The 17,073-nt window shown below is 40.8% G+C and overlaps 1 protein-coding gene across 4 annotated transcripts in view; it reads right to left on the bottom strand.

Annotated features, from left to right (window-relative positions):
- The window catches only part of SEMA5A (semaphorin 5A), a 444,304-nt gene that overhangs the window by 220,072 nt on the left and 207,159 nt on the right, over positions 1-17,073 (bottom strand). For all 4 annotated transcript variants that reach the window (XM_074356161.1, XM_074356152.1, XM_074356145.1 and 1 more), the window contains one exon: positions 14,233-14,278. In XM_074356161.1, coding sequence (XP_074212262.1) covers positions 14,233-14,278 — 46 coding nt within the window. The remainder of the gene's footprint in view (positions 1-14,232; positions 14,279-17,073) is intronic.

Raw genomic sequence — 17,073 nt, forward strand, 5'->3', positions numbered from 1 at the left:
TGCAGTACATTCTTCTTGTATATTCATTATTTATCTTTATTTTCCCATAGACTTTCTAATTGTATTTCTACATTTCCTGTTGATAAAAACAACCATCCTATAATTAACCACTTTCCAGTTGTTATCGTTGTGATTTAGAGAAAAAAAAATCTACTTTTTTCATTTTTATGAGACTCTTTAATTTCTCCTTGCATATTTTTAGATGAATTGTGTATCTGAGACATTATATATTTATTTCTATGAATTCTTTCTTGATGATGGATTTCTCTTTCCCATGGCAGCCTCTTCATGTTTTATGGGTACAATATCTTCTTCATATTATTTTTTTAACTGAAGTTAAACATGCACTTAATTTATAAAGACATCCACGAGGCTGAACACAGAAAACTGAAGTAAGCGGTCTACGCTGGGGTCAACACACTGTTGTACTCTTTCACTGGTCCATTTTGGCATTTATCTCCAAATCTCTAAATAATATGGTTTCACTGCTGTTTCTTGATGGTTTCAGTTAAAAATATCATTTACTGGGTCTTTCCCAACCTACCCCTCTCCTCCGTCCTCACATACACATTCTCCCAACTCCAATTTCTCAGTATTGATTGATTATAATTCTGCTTGGATACTCAATGTTAAGATAGTTCTGACTATAACGAGGCTACTCACAGACGTGCCATGAAATAAGATACGCTTCTCAAAACAATACTGCTTTTTTCTGTTGGTGTTAATAATGGTCTTATCTTAGTCTGTCCGGGCTGCTGTAACCAAATAGACTGGGTGGTTTACAAAGAACACACATTTATTTCTCACAGTTCTGGGAGCTGGGAAGCCCTACATCAAGGTGTTGGCATATTAGTGTCCAGTGAGGTCAAGATTCCTCGCTCACAATGGTGCTGCAGCCCCATGTGATAGAAGAGGAAAGGGGTCTCTCTGGGGTCTCCTTTATAAAGTTACTAATCCCATTCATGAGGGCTCTGCCCTTGTAACCTATCAAACTCCCAAGACCTCACCTCCAAACACCATCATACTGGGGGTTAGGTTCCAACATCTGAAGTTTGGGGGAACACATTCAGTCTACAGCAGGTCTCTTGTTTCTCTTTCTATGTACTTATCACATCTGTCCCCCAGTGCCCAGCTTAAGTCTGCACTTCCTCCAAGTATATTCAAACACCTCAGGTCTTCCATTATTGTTATCTTCCTGGAAAGATATGTTCTGAAACTGCTTCATCTACTTAACCTGCTCCTGAAGACTGCAGCACAACTATTCCACAACTACCTACTTTGCCCTCATCCTGGGCAATTTTTTCTCACTCTCTCTTGTGTTGGCATCTCTGTTTTAGAGTCTCTACCATATTAATCATATACTGTTCCCATACATTCCTTCATTTTCTGTCTCTCTAGTCTTTATTTCAACTTTCAGGGAGACTTTGTCAAATTTATTTTCTGACTTCCCATTGGCAATGTCATTTTTATAGTCATATTTTAAAAATAATCTACAAAGGCCCTTTTAAATAAACAGAATCACTTATTTTTCCTTGTTTCATGGATGCAATGGCTTCTCTAATTTCAAAAGACATTAATGATAACTACTTCTCTCTACTTCCTCCCAGTTTCTTGTTCAGTTTGTTTCACTAATGATTCTCATAATTGGAACTGTAAAGAAAACTAGAGCTGGGTACATGAATTGCTTTGTAGACTAGTAGTTATCAATGCCTGTTGCTCTATGCAACGTGATTTTTTTTTTTTTTGTCGTGAAGTGACTACGAATGTCAATAACTTTAAAATTCTAGTTAACAAAAGTGTATCCTCAAAGTCCATATAAAATATGTGAAGAGCACTTCACATTCAGTGGAGAGTTGTTGGGATCTCACTCAACAGACTTATACTTAATTTCTGTGTTTTTTAAAAATCAGAGTTAAACTGTTTCTGGATGCCCTAGTCCAAATGCACCTCCAAGTTTTTCATTTTCCAAATTAAACCTCTGTTTTCTTTCAGTATGACACAGGAGTAGCTGTGTCACTGCACACAGTGAGGGATATCTGGGCATCTAGCTGCTTCTTCCATTACTTTCTGGTTTCCCCATAGCTTCTGTTGAAAAATCAGCTGTAATTCTTATTTCTGCTCCATTGAAGAGTATGTGTCTTTTTCCTCCCCTCTCTGGTTTACTTTAAAGCTATTTCTCTTTGTCATTGGTTTTCATCAGTTTGGCTATCATGGGTCTAAATGTGGTTTTATACTATCTATCATATTTGGGGTTTACTGAATTTCTTAATCTGATGAATTTGTTTAATCATTTCTTAAAAAGTCTTAGAAATAATTACTATAAATACAGCTACTGCTTTGTTCTCTCTCTTCTCCTTTTGAGACTCAAATTATATGTGAGACAGAGTTTTGAATGTGTCATTTTTGTCTCTCACTTTTAAGTATTTTCCCCCCAGTGCCTCTCTGTACCTCAGTTTAGATATTTTCTGCCAATTTGTTTTCAAGTCTACCAATTCAATATTTGATTATATATAATATGCTAAGATCATTAATTTAATCCTATATTTCAGATATTATTTGCCTCTTTAAAATTTTAGAATGTCCATTCAATATCTTTTTATAGCTTCTAATTTACAGGTGAAATTCCCCATTCTTCAACCAATTATGTCCAAATTTTCCTCTACATTTTTGGATATACTGATTATAGTTATTTGACATCATTTTCTGATAACTATGCTAACCTGATCATCTATGAGTTTAATTACATTGCCTGTTTTTTGCTAATTTATCCATCATGAGATCTTGTGTTTTCACACATCTAGAATATTTTACTGCATGCTGGTAACTGTGGATAGAAGAACTGTGGAGAGTGCAGAGCATGCTACTTCCACCCAGGAGTCTCCCTTCAGAAAGAGGTGCTTTGTTCTTCCATTGAGCAGATTTGAGGCGTGGGTGGGAAGGGTGAAGGCAGGGCTTGATTATCTCAATCCATTCAGGGACCAAGATGTCAGGACTGAGGTGCAGCCTGGAGAGATTAAATGTATTTTGGATTTATCCTTGTTTCTTGGGCAGGTGTTCCAGGGTCCATCAGGAAACGGATGGCTATTTAGCAACTTGGTCCCTTCATATTGTGGGAGATTCATTCTTTGTTTCAGCTCAGATCTTTAGCCACAAGACTTATGCATCATCAAATTTTGGCAATCATCTTCAAAGGAAAAATTAGCCATGTGGCTGAAGCCCATTAAATCTTCAACTTATGACTACACCTGCGTGTGACTGCCAGAATATCTGCTGGGTTCTCTCTTTCTGAGCAGCAGCCATTCAGCTCAAGGCTCAACCTCTAGTTAAAGTTGAATTAGTTTTGTCTTCTTTCCCATTTTACTTATTCCTATGGGATTGCAACATTTAAAAATATGTCTTATATACTCAAAATGATGTGCTGGGAGAGAACTGAGATCATCCTGAGTGTTCAGTCTTCCATTTCTCACTGAGTAAGTGCAGTAATTTCTTGAACCTCATTGAATGTAATACTTGATATTTCTTCAATGTCCTATCATACTTCTTGGGCTATTACTGATCCACCTGAAGTAATTAGTCTTGATTTTATCTCGGCTTTTACCATCACGCTTTGGATTGCAGTTTTCTGTTATTGTATCTTTCTAAATTTCCAAAAGTCTATTTTTCAAACAAGCTTTAAATTTGGGGTATATACATATACACACATACATATACATACATATGATTCCATTTCTAGCATTCATATAATCTTTCCTTTTATACACCTTTATTGTCATGTAAATGCTATGTTTTGATGGATGGAAGGTCAGTATGCAGGTTCTCTCCTCTTTCTTAAACCAGAAACTGATGGCTAACCCTTAAGACTACTGTTGATTTCAGTACTCTTTTATTCAAATGATAATTGAAATTTTTCAGCAGAAGACTTTACAAGATCTTTGTACTGCAAATATTAACACAGTTCCATGTATAGTCATATCCATTTTCTTATTAAATAGACTACTTCTAATAGGGAACTCCTATGTGGCCAATTTGACTCTATGTCCCCCAGAAAATATGTAAACAATAACTGAGTGCCCTCAAAACTTGAAAACAGAGTGAACTTCAAGAGCTAAACTGTGCAGTCAGTCTACATAAGACCATAAGAGACATCACATCCTATCATTTGAAAGATGCTGAGTAGTCCCCAGATTAGTAAGAAATGATGCAAACAGATTAAATATTGTGACTTAATGAAGAAATAACACATAAACCCTAAAAGATTAGCTACTCAGGAAGAATAGCAGAAGGAGAGTTTGATGGGCATATAGTTACTCTATCTAATAAATTCAGGATGACAAATGGCTCACATGTTAAAGAGCCACCAAATCAAGAGTTTCAGTTCATTCACTCCAGAGCGTGGTAGGCCAATGTGATTCACATTTTTTAATTTATATTTCTCCCTTGATATTCATTTTTCCTTGGCCCCTACGTAATTGGGAGACTTGGGCTTCCAGAATGCATAATCCCTCACCCAAACAAGAAATTCATTACTTAAATTTGAAACAAAGGGTTTTCCTAGTACATTGGCTTATCCGTTTGTGTCGGCATTTCGGGAGAGGCACACGAATAAGGAAAAAGAAAGCAGACCAAAGAATTTTGAGCATGCTCATCATTCAACAGTTATGTCAGGTACTGGGGCCACTTCTGAAATAGAAGTAGAAATGCATTTTAGATAAATGAAATGGACCTCTCCATTTGTCTGCAGCCTGTGATTGTCAGACAGTGTTTGCTATCGACTTACAGAAATTTCCTGACTTCATTTCATGAAACTAAACGATACCCATGACTAAGAAAAATATTCATGCATCTTCAATTTAGTGTTTGAGGCTGCAAGTGAAGCATAAATTCAGAAATGGACAGGGAAGTTTATTCAAAAGCAAAGCAGGTACAACACAATAGAATGCATTCAATAATCAAGTATGTATTATATTTTTTTCAAAGATATAAAAACATCTTGTTTCCTTGGTGGTAGGGACCAGTGTCTGTGCAGTCAAAGTCTAGAGCATCAGGACAAGCCCAAGTATGATACCTAAAAACACCGAGTGACACATTCTATAGTGCGCCTTGTACCCTGCCCAACTCCCCTTAAGAACACGGTGAACTTTCCTCTGGCTGCAGTCGGTGTTGGCTGATACTGACCCAGGCTGCTCCCTTCTCTGGAGAACTGCTCTTGGCCAATGAGAGCCACTCTGCCAGGATATTCACCACATCCCACCAAACTTAAAAACTTGCTGCTGATGACTGAAGGAACAAGGGAGGAACTGGATATAAATCATCACCGCTTGCTACAAAAGGGATCAACTGAAATTCTGTTCATGCTGCAGAGCCCCCCTGGGATCAGGCTGATGCTGAACTCCAGGTGAGAGCAGATGCTTGTCTGGTGCCTTTCTGCCCTATGCCTCAGCCCTGACCTGCTGAGAACTTACCCTCAATAAAGTACAAGCTTATGAATCCCTAGGTCAGCCTTCCAGGGAGCCCGACTTAAACTCCAGTTACAAATTATAATTATAAATTCACAGTTATATTCACTGTAAGCCAGTTGTCAACCCTAAGTGGTACCTCAGTCAGTGCTAATGAGTGCAATGAAGTAGCACATTAGTGATTAAGAGACTGTCCTCTGGGGTCCAGCATGCCCAGGTCCAAATCCCAGCTCTGCACATACCAGTTAGGTGATCTTGGCTAAATGACATAAACTCTCCAAGCTTCAATGCCTCCGCTGTAAAATACTGAAAATAACACCTACACCTTGGTGCTACTGAGAAAACAAGAACACGATGATGTATGTGAAGGATTGAGAACAGAGTAAGGGCACAGAACGCTGTCTGCCATCACTGCTGTTGTTGTCAGCATTATCTTATGACAAACGAGGTCATTAAAGTTACATCAAATGAGCTCGATGCCCAGTTTCCAATTATGGGGAAAGTTCTCCTTAAAGAAGGAGGAATCCAGGAGTCATGTAAGCAGTGACAGGAGGAAGAGTAAACAGAAGGACGGCGCACATTAAGATTTTAATGCTGAGGGACTGCGGGGATAATCCTGTCTGCTCTTCTTCCGGACTCTCCTCTCCAAACGCACAACGAAGAAAATTGAGGTCCAAAGAGGTTAAGTGGTTTGTTCAAAGTATCCCTGCTTTGTTATTTACAGAAATAATAGAAGCGTGAATAAATCCGTTTGTGTAGTAGAAAATGAGAATTACTGGGATGGCGGGCGGGGGGGTGGGGGTGCAGGCAGACAACAGGAACAGTTAAGCGCATCCTTAAGTGCCAATCTTGTTTCTCCAGCACCGTCTGGGAGAATGCCTACCATGCTAATGCTAATGCCTACTGATGTCTGAATGCCCAAGTTCTCTGCCTCTTGCAGGGTATGCAGACTAACCTTATTTCCCAGCCTCCCTGCAGGCGGTTGAGACCATGTGACCTAGAGATGGCCCCTGGAATAGGGGCAGAAGGGAGGTGCACCACTTCGTGGCATGGCCCCTGCAGTCTCCTCTGCATGATGCTCCACTCTCTCCATGCTGCCCCGGGGGGCACGGGTTGAGGATGGAGGCACACAGACAGAATGCCTCAGGCTCCAAGATGGCACCACAGAACAGAGACCCCTGCAGCCGCCGTGCTGGACAGCGGCCATGTATGGAAGAAATAAGGCTTCTGCGTGTGTGTTTAGCTGCCTGAGACTGAAGGGCTGTTGTTAACAGCATTAATTCAACTCTACTAATATTCTCTAAAACTAGTAAAATCTTAGTCCTCATCTGTATAAAATATACATCAGCAACTATAAATCCTCCAGGAAGTTATGAGAAAAGGAAAGTAAATGTGTTTATTCTGAATAAATAGGTAGATATAGTAGCTCTTAACAGGAAATTTTCATCAAGGGAGCAGAAGTAAGAGCCAAGAATCTGGAGATGAACAGTTACACTGTTGGCTCCCAGCCTACGGGTCACAGTCCAGTGAGGCCATGAAATGATTGCACAGGGAGTCAAGCACACCAAGCAAGAACTGTCTGAAAAAAGCAAAAACCAAAACAAAGAATTACACTGCACCGTACTGTGCTCACCCATCCAACCCAGGAAACAATGGGTAAGAACTCGGAATGTAATAGGTACCGTAACAGGGGACAAGCTTTTTCTTAAAGGGTCAGATAGTAAATACTTTAGGCTTTGTAACCCAGACAGTCTCTGTTACAACTGGTCAACCCAGTGGATGTGGCAGCCATAGGCAATATCCAAAGAGAAGGATGTGTCCATGTGCCAATAAGATTTATTTCTGTGACCATGGGCTGGCCATATGCAAATATGTGGGCATGGCTGTGTTCCAATAAAACTGTAACTATGATCGACAAGTCTTAGTTTTCTAAGCCTGAAAGGTTTTAATAAAGATCTCTAAGCTCTTCAATCTCTAAGATCCCTGCCACTCCTACACTATGATTTCAAGAACATATTTAATAAAGGAAGGCAAAAAAGAAATAAAGTTTAAAATCATGATTTTTGAGAACTACACGGGAGACAATCTCTCCTTGTCCAATATAAATATAAAACAAGATTTTAAAAATTAATCAATGTGAATATCTCATTTGAATAGTTATTCTACATTATTAATTAATATATCATTCTTTAAATTATACAGAAGGATTCCCACAGAGGGTAGTGATATCAAATTGTTATGACCCATTAGAGAGGGTACTGGTATTATAAATTGACTCCATTTATTTTTAAATCTAATTTCATATTAATAAAAAGAAGCAATTTAAACTCAAGAATCCCAGGAGCTTCTTTAGAGATGGCCACTGAGGGTTCATGTGTTTGGTTAAATGTATGAAAACGTCTAAAGAGGAAGATTTCCCAAGCACATCAAAGATCTTCCAGATTCAACTCAGTGATGTTAACATTACAGACTCAAAAAGTGGCTTCTTCAAAACACGTGGAAGCTGAGGCAGTGACCATCTAATTGGTGCAGATACCATTCAGAGCCAGGGAATTCTTTGTCGAGCAGGGAGGGGCCGTCCTGTGCCTTGCAGAAGGTTGAGCAGTGTCCCTGGTCTCTACCCACGAGATGTCAGTAGCAGTTTTCCCCTCCAGTGGTGACAACCAGATGTTCCCAGCAGGTAAGACAGCCTCTAGCTGAGAAACACTGGTCCAGAAATTGACTGGAGTTGAAACTCAATTCCCCAAACCCAAATATACAAGAAACAAAGTTAACATTTACCTTAACCTTCGAGAGAATTCTCTACCAATATTGACCAGGTTTTCGGAGACTGAACAGTTTTCAATTTAGAAACCATAGAGAGGCAGGTGGCAAATTGGAACATAGCTTTCAATTTTTATGCTTATTCCAGCAGTTGTGAGTGAGAAACAGGCTGTGAATTCCTTTCCCTCAGTAACAAAGCAATACAAAAATGGATTTTGTGCTGTTTGCCAAAAGAATGTTAGGCAGACATGGAGGGTAATTGAGCCGCTGTCTCTGTGTTCTTAGAACGGTGCTCAACGCACATCTACCTGGGGCCAACCCACGCACAATCCCAGATGGGCAAATGTGGCCGATTTGTCTTGAAGCCGCTGCATTTTTATATTTTCCAAAAAGCTTTGTCCTTACGAAATAACTGCTGTGATCAAGGCAGGAAGAAAAGTGAGGCTGAAGAGTCGAATTTGTTATTATGACAAGAAGTAGTAGACACGCCTAATGGTAAAACCCCACGTCCTCTGTCACTGAGGCTGAAAATGACTGGTTTTCAAGATGTAACGGCTAAATTCCAGCACCTGGTGAGCCGCGATGAAACTGATCACAGCCTCCGAGTGGGAAGACGCCTTACAGGTGATGTCATGTTAATACTCAATTCTCCAGTCAGGTTTTGTTTCCCTAAATTAAAAGCAATTTTTGGTCTTTCATTGTCATGCGCTAAGGTATGAGCATTTGGAAAACCATCACAGATATTCCAAATAGAGCCATTTTACCTCGAGGCCTATTTATATGTGAATGTTCCTGCGGTGATGCTAAGAGACTTAACCTCAAACAGACAACGTTCCCTCAGGATAACAGTCATCGTGGGCCCCAGCCTTGTCCTTGTTCATATCTTTACTGCTTTAGTGATGTCTCAAATTTATCAGGGAGAAAAAGGGGGGAAGAACTCTGAATCGGGATTCTGTTGATTCCACTTCCAGACTGTGGTCAAGATCAGGCTAATCAGGCAATCTGAGCTTGAGGTTAGTTTTCTCATCCTAAAGCCACTTCATGAAGGTTCATTTTTCTCATTAGTGGATTTCAGGACGGTTCCACAGAGCCCAACACCCAAACTTCCCCCTTCTCCTCTCACTAAACAACACACACTGGGATCGCCAAGCCACCGTGTGTGGACCACCTCGGGGTGAGGAGGAGGAAACGGAGAGTTGCACTAAGGGGTATCCTGCTATGGCTGGAACTGTGCTGGCTTCTCTGCATAAACCAGCACGTTGAATGCGGGGGCAAACAGGTGACTGGTACTGGTCCTGGCAAGAAAGAAATGGGCCAGGTCCGGAATCACCTTTAATGTCCTAGAATCTTCCTATAGAATGAGAGTATGCACATGTTTCCAGATGCCTCTTTCAACAAGCATCCCTCATTGCTCTAGTCTCTGGGTTGCAAGACTTTCCTTCTCTTGAATTTAGGAACAAAATATGACGTTTACCCACAGCCTGCTAAAGGTAAGTTTTAGAAAGTTGCAGAGAAAGCATATTATTCAATATTAAGGGGTTAAAGCTTCCACAGACATTTGTCTGGAGTCTACCACCTGCCAGGTAACCTGATCTAATGAGCAACTCTAATCTAATACTGAGGAGACCAGGAAATAAAACGCCCCTCACAGCACAGACTGAACTTCAATCTGAGACAATAGATGCTCATCAGAAATAAAGGCTGAGGCTATGAATGCATTGGCGGGCCACCAGCCCAAACAGATTCAGGGTGGGTTACAAGAAGGTGACAGTTACAGCGAGACCTGAGGATTGGCAGTCTTCTAGACGGAGAAGAAGACGGGGTAAAAGTGTTCACGAGAGAGAGGACAGGAATAGATGCTGAAGTTGAGGATTAGCCTCTCATCTGGGAAGCTATGCGCAGCTGGGCATTACGGACACCGGGAAGGGCCCCAAGGTGATGGGGAGGAACACAGACAACTCAAGCCACCCCCGGGAGGTGGACCTGCATCCGGCACAGAGGGCTGAGAGCAAACGAAGCCTTGGCTGGGGTGAAGGAGGAGCTGTCCCTGATTCTCAGTCTGATTCTCTCCTTTTGCAAAGTGCTTATCCTCCCTGGTCTCAGTTTCCTCACATTCCCATGTTTAAATAATAATTTTCTATCTATGAAGAAAGAGAAAAGGAGAAAATTATTAGCCTAATGCATCCAAGTTAATCCCTATGGTCCCTGGAGAAAATAATGCTTCTGCAACATAACTGAAGGCAGACACATCTTAAATGCTCCCTCTCCTCCTGGTCTGTAAGTGCACCGTCCAGCTGGGCAGCGGCAGCCCCACTGAGCCCTCAGATGCACACGTGCTCTGTGAGTGGAGGACACACCGCAGTCTAAAGACTTAATACAATTAAAAAATGGATGGAACGTTTCTTAGTGAGTTTTTGCGATGGTTGCATGTTAAAATGATGCCTTCTTGCCTATAATGAGTTAAGTAAAATATATTATTAAAAATAATTTCTCTTGTTTCTTTGTGCTTGTTTCCATGGGACCACCAGATCATCTTCAACTACCCACGTGGCTCACAGGGCGTTTTTACTGGACAGTGCCAATTACAACGCTGGTTACCCTTTCTTTATCAGTGTGCCTAGTCTTCTTTGGTACCCTTGGAAGAGTCACTTAAATTAAAATAAAACATTCATAGAAATCAAAAGGACAACTTTACTGGAGACATGTAAGAAAAAACAGTCTGTCCTGAGAAATTCCCAGCTTTCTCTCTCTCCACGCTGAGTGATCAGTAGGCTCCTGCACCCTGTACACAACCAAGAAATGTGGGAGGAGTAGTGCTGTGTGTACCGAGGGCACCAGCATGTCTGACATCTGCTGTTAGGGCTGGTTGTCTCCCTGCTCGGCCCCACGCCAGCCCACTGTTCTCCCTCTTAACAGGCAGTGATGGGATTCCATACCTCAGCAAGAACACTTCAATTCCGTCAATAACCTCAATCTGATTTCCACTAAAAGGTTGTCATGAGAATGAGAAGCAACAATGGGAAAACTACAGTGAGTTTCCTTGCCCCTAAAATAACATCATACACACAATAATACAAATGCATCTCCCGATTTTTTATGTCTACTTATCTTGAAATAAAATCAAGAGAAGTTGCAAGGAAAGTGCAATGGACTCTCTTAAACATTTCACCTAGATTCCTAGACTATTTCCCATTAACATTTTTATCACATTTGCTTTATAATTCTTTCTCTTTGTGTGTATGCATGTGTGTATGCATGTAGGTATATGTGTGTATATATATATATACACATATAAATACATACACATATAGTAGTTTTAAAAATCATTTCAGAATAAGTTTCAGAAACAATACCCTTCACTCCTATTATCTCAGAAGGTTTATCGGAAGAACAATGACATTCTCCTTCATAAGCACATTACATTTATCAAAATCAGGACATTAATATTAACACATTTCTTCTACCTTCTCTACAGATATCAAAATTCTGCCAGTTGTCCTTTGTAACACGAAAAAAAGTTTTCTGTTCTAAGATGCAATTTGGATCGAGCGTTTCATGTAATCAACTAGTCTGTTTTTCTCCTTTATGATGGGACAGGTGTTCTTTCTTTTTACACCTTTCATGACTCAGTAATTTTTGGAGACTAGAGGTCGGTGTTTTGTAGGATGTCCCTCAGTTTGGGTTTGTGTGATGGTTCCTCATGATGAAGTTGGTTACAATTTTTTGGCTGTAATATGATGAAAATCTTGCTGCAGCCTTGTCAGTGCATCTGATCAGGAAGTTTATACCAGCTCTTTGCCCCATTACTAATGAAACTACTTTTAACTAGTCAGTTAGCATAGTTCTGGCCAAGTTTCTTCATCATCAAGTCACAAGTTTTCCTGTTGTAATTAATATGTATCTTATAGGTAAATACTTTGAGACTCTATATAAATACCTTCATCATCATCAAACTCTCACCCAGAAATTTAGCATCCATTGATTTTTTTTTTTTGCCTGGATCAGTTTTCAGTATGATGGTTGCCAAACTAGAATTTTCAAATTAAATCATCCTTCAATATTTATCAGTTGGCATTTTAGAGTAAAGGAGACTAGTCCCTTTTGTCTCACTTGTTTATTCATTCATTTACTTTTAAGTCAGTATATACTCATGGATTTTGAGTTTACTCAGTGTGTTATAATCCGACACTATCATTATTATTTTAAAAATCGAAGTGTCTCAGATTTCTTCAGTGAGCTCACTTCAAGCTGGCTCTTGTCCTTCCGACCTGCTCTTATTATTCTTGGAATAGTTCCTCAGTTTCTGAAAAAAACAAATCTTCCAAGCTTATCTGGGACTTTTGCTACGCAGTTGCTGGAATCAGCTACTTCTCCAAGAAGGCTTGGTCCCTTTTAGTGGCGATTTAAATTTAGAAACCAAGTACTTGGTTTTAAGTGTGCTCATGGCGATTGGAATGACAATGCTTCTAGACCCTCTCAGCCAAGAGAGCTAGGAAACCAGGAAATCAATGAATATGTATATGTAAACACACATTTGTGCATGCACGCGTGCACACACATGCGCACACACACACCTATACATTTCCCTTTTTTAGCACACACAATATATCAAATAATATATTATACCATGAGAATCAAAATGAGCATAATCCCATCTATTGAATGATCTATGTATTTTGTAAAAGATAATTTTAAAATCAGAGCTTTAAAATGGTATTTTGGCTAAACTGCTGGTCATTCTGATTTCTTATGAATGCAATCAAAATTTTACCAATGATCAACTCATATAAAACCTCAGTTATATACTGCATTGCAGTGGAAGGACAATTAATTGCCCAGCGTGATGAAATAATTACGATAAAAAGCGATTATTTATTGTGATCACTTTTAAAAAACAAAAGCAGTTAATACTTGCTGCAAAATCACTACGCCTTATCTTTTGTGCATGCCCTACTTTATTTAATTCCAGCAACAACAGTGTGGGGTTGGTAGTGTTTTGTGGCCGTTTCACAGATGAGGAAACCTGCAATTGCTGGAAGTCGTGGAGCTACATAACAAGTCCAGATCTATTGGTTTCCAAAGTGCTTTATCAGTATATTAGCTTTCCTGGAAGACTGGCTTACTTTAACACGCCAGTAAACAAAACTCAGATCTGATATGAAACCCTAGCTCTAAAGTTGTCTGAATGTTCATGATACCAGCATCACAAAGAGAAGGAAATAATATAAACTTCTCTCCAGTCACTTCTTAGAACTCTAGCACATGAGGGTGATTAAAGAACTTTTTCCAAACTACACACAGCCGAAGGATCCTGGCATACGCCATGGGGAGTTTCAGAGTTTTGGGAAGAAGGCCATGATCCTCTGCTTCTCCAAGGAGACTGGCTATCAGATCCTTCTGAAAGACTGAAAGGGTAAAGTGGGCCTTTGTGGTTCAGATCTGCCACTAAAACAAACACTCTATCCAGGCACAAGGATCTCAGGCTCCTCCTCCAAACCCCTCAAAACAGAAGTAGGTAAAATGCATTTTTATCTATCCTCACTAATTTTTTGTTGTATGTGGTTTTTAATCCATATAGTCACACTTATTTAATTATAAATAATAAAGAAGAAACAAAGATGTTTTTCTAAGGGGCTTGATTTTTACAAGCATATGACAGCTAGATGCATTAAACAATATAATCAATGATTATTCTAACTAGGGGGAAAAGGCCACTCCCTGACATGGAGGAAACGTCTTTTGAATTATCCATCATTTGATGAAGAGTAAATCAGGATGGTACCCCAAAAAAGGAAGAGAGGCCACACAGTAGGAAGAGAGCTAATTGGGAATTAAAGCAGATGAGGCCTCATATCAAATAGGGCAGCCAAGCATCCTGTGGCCTGATCCGCTGAGGAAAGGAACCCCCGCCCTGACCTGATTTATACCTTCACATACATCTGTCTTCATCCCCTGAAACAGAGAGCTAATTGGAACGGAAAATGAAAGCTTGAGAAAAATAAATTGCACCTACCTGGATCAGAGACAGATCCTCAAGCTGTAACCTGAAGAGGTAGTTTCTACAAAATACAAAAAGAGAGCAGTTTCATTTTTAATAGAGCCAAAAAACCACAGTTTATAAAAATTATGAGAACAAGGGAAAAAAACAAACTTAATGATTTTTGGCTTTCAAAGCATTCTCCTGCTAAGAATGTGTGTAACACAGTTTTGCTTGGAACTCAGAGTTCAAAGAGGCATTCAGTACATTAACAGAAACACACATTTGAGATTGGCAGGAAAACTACGGAATAAGGGGGTGATAGGTGACTAAGAGAAATCTAAATTATTAATCGGCTCTCAATCTATATGGAATGGACAAAAGGACATGGATATTTGGTTCTGAAATTGAGTTTAGGTTAAGCAAGATGATATAAAACCATTCTTCATGAATTCTTCATTTTTACCCATCAACCTATATTCACCATATTTTATAATTGAAACACCTCCAGGTCTTGAATTCAGCAATGGTCTAAATATGACAGTGATCTACCTTGCTAGATGGATTCAGTGTGTAATAAGTTTTGAAGTACGAACTTGTTGGTCTACCATCAAGGATTTCAAAGATTCAGCTCTGGCTGCCCAAGCGTGAAACAGGAAATCAGAGAAAAGGAAATGATCAGTTTTCAACAATGAAGGCGAAGAACAGTAGACACACAACAGAGACCAGCAGAGCACGGGGTGAAAACGGGCACGGGGTAGGTATCGGTCACATGGTCACCTGAGACTTTGCTGTTGCAGCTTTTAGAAACAATGAATTGGCCTCCAATTTAACTCATGAATGAAGGCCTCCTTAGCTTCCTGCAGAGGAGAAGTTGGTGTGGCAGGAGCAGCGCTCCAGGGATAGATGGAGGAGAGTCAGCCTCGGTGTGACAAGGATGGCAGGGAGAAATGGGCATCAGGTGGAAAGTGGACACTAAGACTGCGTGAGTGTGGCGAGGGGTCCCCAAAAAGCTGAAGGTAACATGGTAAGGGGCTGGTCCACTAGTCATCGCGACGGCACTGAGAGAATAACATTCTCCCAACACCGGCAAGAAACAAGATGAAATGACTTCCACTCTCTGGGGAGGTGGGTAGACATTGGAAGTGAACACGCTATCCCAGCAGAAGGGACAAGTGACAGCCAGGTCAGGCCAAGGGCAGCACCCTGAGAGAACCAGGAAACGTCTCTGTGGTGCAGATAGAGACGGGGAGAGCAAGACCACTGGGAGGACTCCAGCCGGGACAGGCTGCTCTCCAGTAGCACGTGTGCGCACTGTCCTGTTGGAGGGAGGAAAGGGACCCAGACCATGTTCAGAGTGGTCTCATGAGTCCCAGGCATCGCCCGCTGGGCACTTAGGTTTCTCACAATTTGTGCCCAACTACGGCAACACTGCATCCTGTACTCTGAAAAACACCTCCTCCAACACTATAATGGCCTGTTCACCCTCTTCCTCCACCTCCAGTTTAACCTCTGAAACAACACCAGAAGCATTGCTCCACACAGGGTGCCTCCAACACAAAACCACAGGGGGAAGCTTCCCCTCTCTTCTATCACAGACGAACCATAGCCCTCTCCCCTGAACTGATGAAGGATGCACTTGGGGGGTGGGATGTGGCAGCAGAATATTTCTATTTAGTCCCGCACCACGCAGAAGCAAAGTTTCCAATGGGTGCATCTTCCCGAAGGGGGAGGAATGCAAACTCAGCGCACTTACGGAAAAGTGTTGTTAAGCCGCCAAGGTAGGCACCCCTGGAGGCTGGCCAGCCTTTGGAGGGTGGCCAAGCTTTCACCTGACGTGAAACAAATGCCAAGAACTCCTCTAAGAGAAGTTGGGAATCTGTACACACAGAGATGAATCTTCCATATGAGGGGCTTGCAAGTGACACCGGGCGCCATCACTGGCCATCGCACACTCATTGCCTCCATCCATGAGCATCAGGGCTCCCTACTCTCATGCTGGTTTCATCACCGGCTTCCTGGTTGCAGGAAGCTGCCAGCAGTCACCGCTCCTCCTTTACTTCACTATGGGAGGCAGCGTTGCCCAGGAGTTAAGAATATTTGTGCAAAGCCCAAAGATCCATCACAAGACAACTTCTGGAAGGAAGCTAGGCACCCTATGCTTCTATCTTTTCACCTGCAAAACGGAGCTGATAGTCATTTTACACCCTAGGGTTGTGGTGAGGTTTAAATCAAAGGAAAACACTTCGAATGGCATCTGACCCATTGTCAGTGCTCAATAGTAGTCACATTTAGGGAGATAATGGAAAATATTAAAATTTCCAGATGGGATGGAATTCTCAGCATATCTTCCATTGCACACAGAAGTGAAGCACATTTCTGGCCTCCAGCAATGGCAGGTTACAGGCACAAGAATGCTTATTTATTTGTGTTCAGGTGTTGGGGGCATTTATCAGTAGGGATGGTGGTGGCACTATGGGATTTTTGGAAAGAAGACAACACTGTTATCTTGTCATAGTTCTGGGACCAGGTCATCACACTCTTTCAAACCCACTGGCTCTTTTAAGAAAGACTATTCTCTGATTATAGCGATATTGAGCATTTTTTCATGTGCCTATTGGCCATTTGTATGTCTTCATTGGAAAATTCTTTGTTTAGGTTTTCTGTCCACTTTTGGATTGGGTTGTTTGTTTTTTTTGTTATTAAGTTGTATGAACTGTTTGTATATTCTGGAAATTAAGCTTTTGTCAATGTATTCTGGAAATTAAGTTTTTGTCAGTCGCCATCACTTGCCAATACATTCTTCCATTTCATAGGTTGTCTTTTTGCTTTGTTTATGGTTTCCTTTGCTGTGCAAAAGCTTGTAAGTTTAATTAG

Source organism: Camelus bactrianus, chromosome 3 (genome assembly GCF_048773025.1).
Source record: "Camelus bactrianus isolate YW-2024 breed Bactrian camel chromosome 3, ASM4877302v1, whole genome shotgun sequence".
In the NCBI taxonomy this organism is placed as follows: Eukaryota; Metazoa; Chordata; class Mammalia; order Artiodactyla; family Camelidae; genus Camelus; species Camelus bactrianus.